The 13,176-nt window shown below is 51.3% G+C and overlaps 1 protein-coding gene across 1 annotated transcript; it reads right to left on the reverse strand.

Annotated features, from left to right (window-relative positions):
• Window positions 1-295: 295 nt before the first annotated feature.
• Window positions 296-12,797, reverse strand: CAV3 (caveolin 3). The gene is made up of 2 exons (XM_058726137.1): window positions 12,560-12,797; window positions 296-1,074 (listed from the first exon to the last, which is right to left on the reverse strand). The coding sequence occupies exons 1-2, from the start codon at window positions 12,671-12,673 to the stop codon at window positions 733-735; spliced, it is 456 nt and encodes a 151-aa protein (XP_058582120.1). The 5' UTR covers window positions 12,674-12,797; the 3' UTR covers window positions 296-732.
• Between the last annotated feature and the right edge of the window lie 379 nt (window positions 12,798-13,176).

Consider the following 13,176-nt stretch of genomic DNA (forward strand, 5'->3'; position numbering starts at 1 on the left):
GAGGGTCTCCTGCCCCTTCCAGCCCAAGGGCCATTTTCTTCTGTTGGTGACCGCTGGCTGGCCCAGGGCAGCAGATCTCGGTGGGAATATAATCTCCTAAGAAACACAGGGGAGAGGATACCCAGACAACAAGAAGCCCAAGAGAAACCAAGTTCTCTTCTGGCTCTTCAATTTCGCAGAGAGAAGGACCAACCAACTTGCCCCGCTTGTTCTTCGGGGCAGTGAACTGTATTTTTGGAGCTCATCAGGACACACACCTACCTTGCGAACACACAAAAACACAGCGTTCCCAAAATGCAGCCGAAACCCTTTATTGGAGCCACCCTCCTAATGCCAAGAGTCACCGGTAGCCTCCCTGGGCGGCGTGCATCAACAGGTTGACTCCGGGTGGGAACGGAGTGCTGGTTTGTGCTGTTACAGTCCGAGTGAATGCAAAGACTTGCACAGTAGCTGCCTCTTAGCAAATTACCTTTCCTCGTGCCCGGTCACAGGGGCATCGAGGCGGGGCGGGGGTGGGGGGCAGAGCAAAGGGCCACTGTGCTTCTGTGGCGGGGCTGTCTTTTCTTTCTGGCTTCCCTACACGGTGTGCTCCCATCTTGGGGTGGGAGGTGGGGGGGGAATAGCAGTCCCTAAAGAGAAAGAGCTCGCCGGCAGGCCCATGGAGAAGTACGGTGGGGCCAGCCTCCCCTGACTCCCCCTGCTGCCCGGCCACCCCTACCGCCCCACCTGGCCTCACACTTCCTTCCGCAGCATCACCTTGATGTTGCTGCAGATCTGGCCCAGGGCGGCAAAGAGCGGGTTGCAGAAGGTACGGATGCAGAGGGAGTAGATGTGGCTGATGCACTGGATCTCGATCAGGTAGCTCTTGATGCACGGCACCACCGCCCAGATGTGGCAGAAGGAGATGCAGGCGAACAGGAAGCCCCAGAGCAGGGCCAGCGGGACTCCCAGCAGCGTGGACAGCAGGCGGTAGCACCAGTACTTGGAGACAGTGAAGGTGGTGTAGCTCACCTTCCACACTCCGTCGAAGCTGTAGGTGCCCACAGGCTCCGCGATCACGTCTTCAAAATCCACCTGCAGGGGCGGGAGGGGCAATCCTCGGGTCACAGCGTCCACCCACTCCTCAGGCTTTGGGGTGCCAGCCTCAGGACCCTCTGGAGGGCTTGTCGCACCTGATGGCTGGGCCCCACCGCTGGGCCTTCTGATCTGCAGAGCCGGGGCAGGGCCTGAGACTGCATTTCCAGCGAGCCCCCGGGTGCTGCCGATGCTTCCCTAGAGCGGTGAGACACAGGGGCTGGTCCAGCCCCCTCATTTCACAGGTGGATATGCAGGCCCTTGGGGAATTAAGTGACTTGCTTAAAGCCATCAGTAATGCAGGTGCAGACCTAGAGGTGTGGTTCTCAAATTCTGATATTTTATGATCCTACAGAGTTGGACAGTCCTCGTCATCCTGGGGGTAAAGAGGACACATCCAGCCAGGCCAATACTTGAAGGTAGCCAGGTGGAGGCAGGGGCATGGGCTGGAACAGCATGTTGGGTGGGGCTAGGACCTAACCAGATAGACAGTGTGTGCCCTCAGGGTGATGCAGGTGCTTCCGTAAGGCCGAGGGCAAGCCCAGAGTGGCCAGAGTGGGGCTGGAGAGGCCTGGAGGGACAGTCACTCTGTGATGAACAGTCTCTGAAGGCTTTTTTTGCACAGGGACTGGCTTTGCCAGATCTGAGTTGATTTTTTTTAATTGAAGTATAATTGATACATAATATTATATTAGTTTCAACATAATGATTCAGTATTTTGATGTATTGGGAAATGATCACCACAGTAAGTGTAGTTAACATCTGTCACCATACATGGGTACAAATCTGTGTGTGTGATGAGAACTTTTAAGATCTACTCAGCACCTTTTGTATGTGCAGCACAGTATTGTTAGGTACAGTCACCATACATCCCCGTGACTTACTTATTTTATAAGTGGAGGTTTGTTCTTCTGGACCCCCTCACTCACCACCTACCCCTGCCTCTGGCAACCATCAGTCTGTTCTCTGTTCTCTGATCTGAATTTTGAGCAGCTTGTTGGGCCAGTGGTGGTTGGGAGAGAGGATGTAGGTGGGGTCCAGCAGGGAACTGTGACAATATTCCAGGTGAGACCTGACGACAGGCTGTTTTGGGGTGATGGTGGGGGGCCAGAGAGAGGCAAACGGGTCTGAGAGCTATTTTAGGATGTGGCATGTGGCAAAGTGAGGGCCATGTCGTCCTGGCTAGCAAAGGTGTCTGCAACTGAGTGTGGTCGAGCAGGCCTGAAACACCTTGTGCAGCAGACAGGTGCTTCCCTCACTCTAGTCCTGTGGCAACCTCAGACTTTCCTAAGTCTGGCAGCTGGGAGGAGCATGCGTGCTCAGAGAATCTGGTTCACACATTCCACTGAAATGGTGACTGAGGCCCCATTTGGGAAGTGGGAAAAAATAATCAGTAAACCTGGGGGAAAAAACATTGTACTTTCAGCCAAGTCATTTAACTAACCTTTCTTGAGTCCCTGCTATGCACTGAAGACTATCATAGCTTCTTTCTCATATGTGATGTCCTTTAGCGTCACTAAGCCTTAGCTGTCGTGTCTGTAAAATGGGCCATCTTCCATGTTCCTGGGCTACTTTAATAAAAGTTGGTTGAATGAATGCTCAAACTAATCAGACTAATGGTGGAGGGGACACGTGTGGGGGCTGGTGGGGGCAGAGCTCCAACATCAGTCTTCCAGGGTCAACCCTTTCCCTGCTTTTGCTGGAGGAAGGGGGTCCTCTCATCTAGGCATGAGGTTCAAAGTACTTTTCGTTATAAAATTACATAGCCACATTGCAGAAAATTCAGGCAACAGCAGAAAGAAAACAAAAGCAACTCCAATTTGTATTTCCCTAGTACTAACGATGTCATTGCTTTAGTACTTTCCTTTCCAGGGTAACTTTTTGGGGGAGGGGTTGGACATATCCATGTTGCACGTACAATGGTGGGTCCTGTTTTTCTCACGTGACTAGATTCTGAGTTCCTATGCCATGCCTCAGATCCCCGGATCCCCCTGGAGACATCGGAGGATGAGGCCCCACCCAGGGGATGGTATGTTTATGGAGAACAGAGTGGACGTGCTGACATTTCGGGCTACAGGTGATGCGGAAAGCTGACTCAGGGAGTCAGTAGGGCCTTCCAGGACGCCCCCCACCCCCACCTCCCTAAATCTCAGCCTCCAGCTTTCTCTTCTGGGGTTTCAGCAGAGGTCATTTATGGCCCCCTGGGTGAAAGGGCAGAGCTGGAGGGAAGAATACAAATATGGTCCTCATCTTCTCAGAAAGATCGCACTTATTCCTGGAGAGCTTCCAGGAGGTGGTGGCTGTCTGGGACTTTGGTGGACTGTGGGATTTGGAGGCAGAGATGGAAAAGTGGTGTGCTGGATATGTGGAAAAGAAGGCCCAAGTTGGTTGGGGAACATCTTATGGCTTTAGACAGTGGATGGAAAGGGCTGACATCGTCTACATCTGGCTTATATGGGAGCAAAGATTCAGAGTTGCTGTTTCTTGGGAGAGCTTTCAAATCTTTTAACAAAAAATTTTTTTTATTCTTTTTTTTTTTTTTTTTTTTTTTTGAGAGACAGAAACAGAGCATAAGCAGGGGAAGGGCAGAGAGAAGCGGAGACACAGAATCCAAAGTAGGCTCCAGGCTCTGAGCTGTCAACACAGAGTCCAATATGGGGCCTGAGCCCACAACCCATGAGATCATGACCTGAGCCAAAGTCAGACACTCAACTGACTGAGCCACCCAGGCGCCCCAGAGAGCTTTCAAATCTGAGAAGATGGGGAGGATAGGTCTGGGAGAACCATTCCAGCCCTGACCTTGGGACACCCATAGTGATTACTGAGGTGCAGTTAGATCCCTGGGGCCTGGATCCTGGATTGAGGAGTTCTGACCTCTGCAGCCTGCCCCTCCTCCATCATGGCTGTGCCTCAGCCTGACGCCTCTTAGCACCCCGGCTGGCTTCTGGAGCATAGTGCAGCCCCAGGACCTTTGCCATCAGAAGGAGACATTAGGGTGGAGACGTGCCTCCCTGCCTTTGTCCCAGCAGGCACTTCCTCCTTCCTTCCCTTTCCCACTCAGTGCCTGTGGCCTCCCCTGCCCTTCTTGTGGCTGTTCCTTAGGATGGTGTACACCTGACTCACGGATTTCCCAGGCCTGCCTCCTCACCTCACGGGAAGCCACACAGCCCAGAGGTGGGAGGGAGCAGGGCCCAGACTGAATCAGGTGTCCTGATTCTAATCTAAGTTCTCCATGCTGTCCCAGCTGGGGCCAGACCCCAAGGTGGATTCTCACTGTGGAGCATCTGAGGTCTGGTCCTTGTCGACCAGAGAGACCTGCCCCATGGCAGAGCTCCCAGCCCCTTATTTAAAGCCAGCTACCCACCCTGCTCCTCTGTAGCCCAGCCTGTCTTGTTGGTCTAGTCCAGCGTATCCCGCCTTTCAACACCTTTGAGTATTTGTGTCTGGCCTCTAAGAGGCTGAAGAGTGGAAAAGAACCCTGTCTGAAGTCACGCTGCTGAGGCTGGAGTCTAGGTCTGCTACTAACTGGCTCTGTCACCTTCAGCAAGTGTCTGAGCTTTTCTGTGCCTCAGTTTCCTGGATTCATCTCATAAAGTTTGTCGGAGGATTAAATAAGACATCTAAATACTCAGAAAACTTCCTGGCACAGAATACCTGGTTCATAACTGTTAGCTCATGTTGGTTGTTACGGAATGCTCGCTTTGGGAGGATGTTCGAGCCCCGAAGGTGGCTTTGCACCCCAGGGCAGGTGCCACTCTGATGAGTAACTTTGGTAGATAACTTACCTCTTTGAGCTTCACTCCCTCAACTGCAAAAATGCATTTGCTATGTCTTACAATCTTGTTATGAGGAATAGAAATAATTTATCACCTATCCATCCATTTGTTCCCTACCTATCTCCCATCCATCCATCCATCCATCCATGATCCATGGATCTCCCCATCCATTCACAGACACCCATGCCTGTCCCCCATCCCAACACATACTTATTCAGCACCCACTTTGTGCTAGGCATACCACCTCTTGGGCAACGCTCAGCCCAATCCCTAGCACGTGGTAGGTGCTCAGTGAAGGTAATTATTTGTTCAATTGTTCTGAAGTACCTATGCAAATATATCTCAGAAAATCTGTTGACACCCCGGATCCTAAGTACAGTAACTCTCCAGCCTACCTAGTCATAAATGTGTGTGTGTGTATGTGTGTGTGTGTGTATGTGTGTGTGTGTGTGCATGTGCACGCATACTTCTGCCTCTTTTCCCTCATTTGCTGTTTACGGTAGTAATCTTACTCCCAGGGACCTCTCTGTTGCGTCGTTTAATTATTATTACTTTGCAGAAGACATTGATGCTGACATTTGAATTATTGCCCATGACGCCTTTGGGCACTGAGCATGAGGCGACTGCTCCGTTTTCTGGGAATCAGAAAATGTGCTCTCGGAGGGATGGGCTGTGCTGTCAGGCCCAGCTGTTTGAGCACTGGGCCAGCTTTGTCCACAGCGCCTACTTTGGGGAGGTATTTATAAGACCCGGCTCAGGCAGGGCTAGGCAGTCATGCCAGTGTATCAGAAGCACACAGTGACTTCATTTCTTAATTCCTTTCTAAAGCGGAGAGGAGATGGCTTTTTCTGGGAAGGTGGTTGGGTGTGGGCTGGATCCATCAAAAGAGCCTCAGGGCTTGGTGTGCAGCTGGAGGGAAGGGCAAAGGGTGGGAAGGGTGAATGTAGCTGCTCGTTCAGTTGGTGTCCCCTTCTCTGGCGTATTTATTTTTGGAACAGCAAGAGGGCCAGTTGATTAATCGGAACCAGCCAACGTGGCCCCCGCTGTCTCCCAAGAGGGCGGGGAAGGTGCAAGACAGCAGGTCCAGGCATTGCCGGAGGATTCGGGGAAGGCCAGCAGCCACCCCCTGTCAAAAATACCTCCCCAGATTCCTGTATGACTCAGTCCTTGGGCATCCGGGGCCCTGGACAATGCAACGTTTATTTATTTTTGAGAAGAGAGAGACAGAGTGGGGGAGGAGAGAGAAAGAGGGAAACACAGAATCTGAAACAGGCTCCAGGCTCTGAGCTGTCAGCACAGAGCCCGACACGGGGCTGGAACTCACTGACCCCAAGATCATGACCTGAGCCAAAGTCGGATGCTCAACCGACTGAGCTACCCAGGTGCCCTGGCCCTGGACAATTCAGATAGAGTATCTTTGGGCGGGGAAATCGCTCTAGGCAGGGGGATAGACATCTGGTTCCAGTCTCCACTTGACCACTGAGTTACTGTATGGCTTTGGGCATGGTACTTTCCCTCTCTGGGCCTCCGGTTTTTGTTTTTGTTTTTGTTTTTTTTTTAACTCTACACCAGGAGGATTGGGCCAAGATTCCTAGTGACTCAGAGTTAGATTTGGAGTCCGAACACCCAAGGGGGAGGCTTAGTTTTGCTGGGGCTTCCTTTTCCTGCCCATTGCCTTGCTGCCTAAAGGGCGGTCCATGGCCAGTGACCCTCTTCTCAACAAGGTATGTATAGAAGTTGAGAGTAAGCATTTAAAAGCAGTCACAGAAATTTGAGCTCGTAATTTTAGGTCTGTTAAGTCTAAAGATAATAAAAATTGGGGCTTACACTGGAGATGCCCGTTTCATTTCACCTCTGTGGTCATACATTTTTGTTGAATTTTATAAAAGTATTGGTGTACCACAGATTGAGATTATAATGATAAAAACTGGCCCTTCAGCCGGATAATTTGAGAAGCATTGGCGTATACAGTAAGAAGCTAAAAGGAGGGGTTAGCTGTAAAACAGCTGAAAAATGGCAAAGTTTTGCTTCTCGGGTTGTAAGTGGTAATAACAATAGAATTGTGTACAGTCTGGGATAACCAGTACACTGCTCCCAATTTGGCCCTTGTAGGTGTTGGTTTCTGGCCATGTATCTTATATTTAGTGTTCTGTCCACCTTTGGTGGGTGGTTAACCAGTCTCCAAAGATGACCCCCAGTTAGTCATGGCCCTGAGGGTTTGTGCCCTTGCCTCTTCTCATCCCACACTGAATGTGGGCTTGCCCCGTGACTTGCTTTAATCACCAGAATGCAGTAGAAGGGTCGATGTGCCAGGTCTGGAACTAAGCCTTACAAAGGCCTGGAAGTTTCTTCCTTGGGGAGCCTCGAGCCGCCAAATTAAAAGTCTACTTTTATGCCCTGATGTAGAGACTGGTGGAGTTAGAAGTCCATTACTTTACCTTGCTCTAGAATCTGGGGGAGATGCCACATGAGGGAGAGACCCGGCCAGCCCAGCATCCCAGCTTAGCCCTGCCTTCCATCCATCCCCACCAAGGCACCAAACATAGGAGTGAGCCGTCTTGGGTGTTCCAGCTCAGCAGAGGTCCTTGGTGGCTGCCGCTGCCTGAGAGGCCACCAGTGAGAGCAGTGGAACTGCCCAGCTGAGTCTAGTCAACCCACAGAACTGTGGGAGACCATCACTTGGTTGTGGCTTTATACCACTGAGTTTTGGGATGATTTGTTACACAGCGATAGATAACTTATACAGTGCGTCTCTAAGGAAAGCTGAATTCCAGGTTTATTTTCTACGGGACAAGAGAGACCTGTTTGTACTTGAAAGTGCAAAACATTCACCAGCCATGCTGAATAGAAATTTCTGATGGCAGAGCCCAGAAATGTGCATTTTAACCAGGTCCCCAAGAAAGAGGATGCCATTTTGAAAAACTAGATTAGTTAATACCTAGGAGTCCCCATAACACTAAATTGTAAATACTTCAGTGTGAGTTCGTGCAGTGTAGCCCTTTCTAGAGGTACTTGACAGAGGGTAAGACCAATAAGGAATGACTGGCCAGCTCTCCTGTCTCCCTTCTTCCTTTTCTTTCTTCTTTCACACCCAACATCCTTGTCCACCCACATCCTTGTTGATGTTGTGGCTTTTGTTTATTTTGTTCCCTTTTCTTCAAAAGCCTTATTTTCCCTTTGCACATTTTAATTTTTTTCCCATGTGTACATACACCTGGGCTACCACCTCCCCGTGAAGGTGGCTCCTGATTTTCCCAGACGAGAGTAAAATCTTCCTCCCTAAACCCCATGACACTTCATCGGGCACTTATTTATGGTGTTTAGCACCTTCTCCCAGATATTCTCATGATTTTAGTCTCATCCTCTCTGTTGGGTTGGAGTCTTCTCCAGAGAAAGTACCAGGTCAGTTTCATCTTTCTGCAGCAGAATGTCCAGATGGGCCCCAAATGGGAGCAGGGTTCACAGAGCTGGTGGCTACTGGGTCTTCTGGTTGTTTGTTAGCCTGAGCTGATAGGCACAGGGTGTGGTTTGTGTGTTTTTCCAAGGGAGAAGGGTGTTTAGCGGCAGATGTAGGTTGCAGGTGGAGTGGGAACAAGTAGGATGGGCTGGGGTCAGGTCTGTCCCCCTGTTTGACCTTGAGTGGCCAAGGGGAGAGCAGTTGAAGACTGAGGCTGAAGAGGCTGTGTGATGCTTTGGGCTCAAGCATTCCTTCCTGCCTAAGGGTGTGAGTGCCTCAGTGCGCGTTAGGGAGACGGCCCTGAGCCCTCTCAGAAATAACTCAGAGGCCTTTGTGCTGGGACTGAGGTCCTGCAGGAATGCATGGAAAGAGGGCTGGAGGTTTACAACATGGGTCTAAAGGGAACAGTGGAGAACCCTGGGGACTGTTGCTGTACGTTAACACCCCCCTCAGCCTGGCATGGGGGGTTTATGCGCTGTGGGTCTGTCTGGCTCATCCCCAACTCCTCTGAGCACAGGACCTGGTGCATAACAGGTGCTCAGTAAAGATTCGTGGAAGCGTACTCTGTGAGTGGCGGTGACGTGGAGGGCGGGGCAGAGGGAACTGCATGTGCTCATCCCAGGTCCTTAGCTCTAATCCCCATGAGCCTTTGCCCAAGACCTAGCCCTGAACCTTGGGGACCACAGTTCAAGTCTGTTAGGCTGGACGAGGCTCTCCCTCTGCATCTGGCACTCATTTTCCAGCCCAGGTTCAAGGGCAGTACCAGGCCTTACTCGGGGAAGTTTGGGGAAGTTTTGACTCTGGATAAAGTCAAACGGAGTGCCTCCCATCTGCTGGGGGTCCAATCCACATCACCATGGGTCTATCTCCTGCTCTGTATCCTGTATGAAACCTCAGCAGCTGTTTGCAGAGGGGACAGGTCTTCCTCTTCTCCACCCAGTGTGTGTCTACACCAAGATTCAGGCCAGAGAAGGAAAGGGATTTCCCTGGAGTCACACAGCGAGCTAGTGTCAGGCCTGGGACTAGAACTTGGGTCTCTGTAGCTCAGTCTTATTCTAGGATCTTACTGTGTCTCCCATCCTAGGCCATGAGGAGCCTATTAGTCCTCATGACCACCCTGACAGGCCCCTCCTGAGCCTTCATCTCAGCGTCTGCCTTGTTTCTCTTTCTCTCCGTCTCTCTTGCCTCCTCACTTCCTTTTCCTTCCTCCTCCCTCCTTCTTGTCTTTTTCTCCACTTGATCAAAGAAGCCGCGATGCCCCAGGCTCCTGTTCAGACAGACTGGCCAGGCCCCCCCCCCCCCAATTCCTGGCCAGTTCTCCTGTCTCCCTTCTTCCTTTTCTTTCTTTTTTCACAGACCATACACAAACCCGAAGTCTACTCCAACTCCGTTTTATGATCCTCATCCTGAATTTCAAAACTTTTTCATTTCTCAGTTATTAAAAACAGAATAACTCCCCAAGCCAGGGAGCGTCCAATAAATATACCAAATAATAATCTCCTCTCAACAAGATTATTTGCAGGGCCTTTTAAAAGCTTAGCCTTTGAGGGCTGTTTTCTGGGGTTCAGGAGAGACAGGTCTCAGCCCCAGGGGAGGGTTGTGTAAACAGCCGTGTCTGTATGGCTGCCCCCATCCCTCACTGAGATTATAACCTGGGCCTGGAGCCTGGAGCCCGTTCACTCCAGGCTCAGTAGGGCCTGAGAGCCTCTCTACACTTGTCACCTGTTGTGGGTCTCTTTCAGAAGCCACGTTCTCCCTTGGGGTTCTCTTCTCCACCCCCAGCAGCCACCTAGGGACCACCAGGGGGGAACCTGGTTGTAAAAGCTGGCCCATGGCTTCGCTGTCCTGTCCTGCAAACTCTTCCAGGCTCCAACTCCACTCACACTTGTCACACCCTTGCTGCACGCCAGTTACTGTGTTAGGCACTTTCAAATCCTTTATTTTCATTACTCCTCACATTATACTTTTATTGCACAGGGCTGCTCTGAGAGTCCTTTACCCGGTGGAGTAAATGATATTATGCTCATTTTACAGAGGAAAACTCAGGTTCTGAAAACCTAGGTGACTTGCCCAGGGTCACTGCTTTGAGGTAGAAGAGAGTAAATTTGAAAGCAGGTCTGTTAAAGCCGAGTTCGGGACTATGTCCCCCAGGCTGCACTGCACAAACCATGATGAATACTGTTTTACATGCGTATAGTAATTTCCCCCTTGTAGCTCTTCTCACTGTGCCATAATTACCCTATTTCTGCCACTGATGATACAGATAAACACAGTCACAGCATAAGATGAGCTATTACGGAGAAGTGCCTTGAGGGAAGCGGGGGCATGGAGGAGGGAGTTACTGACTGTCTGGGGGAGCTGAGGCAGTCTTCCTGGAGGAGGTGACCTTTGAGCTGGGTCTTCAAAGCTGAGCAGTGCATTCACCCCAGGGAAGAAGGGGGTGGGGGTTGCTCCTGGTACAGACACAGGAATATGTTCTGGTTGGTATGGCCAGCTCCTGGCTTGAGGGCTGGAAGGTGGAAGAAGGTTGTGGCCGGATTGAGTTGGGGCTTGAAAGCCATGGCCGAGAAGTTAGACTTTATCCAGCATGGGAGGTATTCCTCCAGAAGAAGATAACGCAGGGGCTGTGTTTCAGAGCAAGCCCAGAGCCACGCTGTCTAATGCAGCGGTCACGAGTTTTGAGCACTTGACCTATGACCAGGGCAACAGAAGAATTCTAAATCTTGTTTCATTTTAGTTCAAACGTGAGAAGTGATACTTAATTCTGAGATTGGAAAACTTTTTAAAATCTTTGGAACAATTTGGGTGTGTTGAATTGATTTCAGCCACGCAGTTTATGAGATCTAAATACAGGACAAGGATTTCTGATAAATTTGGAATCTGAACTGATATGCAATGTAAGGGAAGGATACATGGTGGATTTCAAAGATGAACAAAGACTGTATAATAGTACGTTGAAAATTGTTTTTTATATCAATTACATGTTGAAATAATACTATTTTGGAAATATTAGGTTAAATAGAAAAATATCATGAAAATTAATTTCATCTGCTTGTTTTTTCTCCTTCTTTAAAATCATGGCGCCGGGGTGGCTCAGTCATTTAAGCATCTGACTTCGGCTCAGGTCACAATCTCACAAGTTTGTGGGTTTGAGCCCTGTCTGGCTCTGTGCTGACAGCTCGGAGCCTGAGGTCTGCTTTGGATTCTGTGTTTCTCTCTCTTTCTGCCCCTCCCCTGCTTGTGCTCTGTCTGTCTGTTTCTCTCTCTCTCAAAATAAATAAATGTTAAAAAAAATTTTTTTTTAAAAATAAAAATCACGGCTACTAGAAAAATGTAAAATGTAAATGTAAAATGACATCTGGTGATTGTATGATGGGTTGCATTACATTTCTATTGGACAGGGCTGATCTGTGATTCTGATGCATTTAGTTGGACCCTGGAGGCCCCAGGCACCTGCCCTTTTAAGAGCCCTTCCAGTGACTCTGATGCCAGTGGTTGGCCACCCTTCTTCCAGGAATTCTGCTGTAGGAAGATCCCCGTGGCTACCGACTGGAGGTTAGACGGAGGGTGTGGGCCCGGAGGCGGTCAGGCTGCTGGGGGCATCCAGATGAGGAAAGGGGCTGACTCAGGCAGTGGCTGTTGGGGAGACTCCCCAAAGGCCCGGTAACCGCCCTCTGAGTGGTCCCTTTCAGGGGCCTGGGTGTGTCTGAGAGGCCTCTGCCCTGGCCTGGCTGCAGGACCTGGCATGAGCACTGGGCACGGCCCCCACACCATGGGTTGTGGACATGGGGTAGTACTCTGGGGAGATGAGTGCCCCCACGAGCGGCTGCCAGCCCTGCTGGAAGCCACCTTTTGGGGATTAACCCCACGCCCACCATGGAGACCGCAGACATGACCCCTGGCGTGAGAAAGAGCCCAAGTCGGCCACCCGCTGGTCTCCATCCTGGGAGAAGGGCCAGGCGCTAATGGGAAGAAGCTCAGAGGAGTAGGGAGGCACTCTGGTCTGTGACTTGCCTCCCCACCCTGGGCAACACCTGCGTCACGTTTGTGCGGCTGAGGTCCTGCTCTTGTTTATGCTAAATGTTCCTTGGGGGGTGTACATGCTGGCTTTTGAGGGAGGATTTGGAGAAGACAGAGGAACAGGGCCTCTTGTCGGGGAAGCCGGCTGTGTGTGGAGCAGAGCCCTCCCCCGTCCAAACATTCTGCAGACACCCTCCTGGCGGTGGCGGCCAGGCAGGCCCGCCGATCCTACCTTCACTATGTCCTCGTTAATGTTCTTGGGGTCTCGGTTCACCAGGTCGATCTCCTTGCAGTGGATGTCCTTGACAATCTGGGCCTCCAGGTCTGTGTGTTCTTCGGCCATCATCGCGGAGCTGGGGGACCGCAGGAGGAGGTCTGAGCCGTGTGGCCAGCGGGGCTGAAAAGACTTGGGGCAGGGACACGGTTTGGTGTCCCCAGACTTGTGCCCCTGCCGGCTCAACAGGCCCCACCCAGCATGCCAGCTGACAGCTGTCCCACATAACTTCAGCCTGCCTCTCGCTAAAGCCTCCGTGGCAGGCCTCCAAGCTAAAATTAAGACTGGAGCTCTGCTGGAAGGCCCAGCACTCCCTACAGGGACTGCCGAGGGCGCAGGGCCTCACCCGAGAGAGCAGACGCTCTGGCATCTGTGGGCCATGGGGCAGCTCGGGGGTTGGAGTGGGTCCTGGAATTCGCACGGCTGCCATCAGCATTTGGGCTTCTCTGGGAGGGGGGTTGGGTTGGTCCTCAGCTCCGCCTCTTGCTGACTGTGAGCTTGGGCACGCCTCTCCTCTCTGGTCCACCAGGTTCCCACCCGTGGAATGCCTACCCTCTCAGAGAGGAGGAGATGAG

This window comes from Neofelis nebulosa, chromosome 4 (assembly GCF_028018385.1).
Source record: "Neofelis nebulosa isolate mNeoNeb1 chromosome 4, mNeoNeb1.pri, whole genome shotgun sequence".
Taxonomy (NCBI): domain Eukaryota; kingdom Metazoa; phylum Chordata; class Mammalia; order Carnivora; family Felidae; genus Neofelis; species Neofelis nebulosa.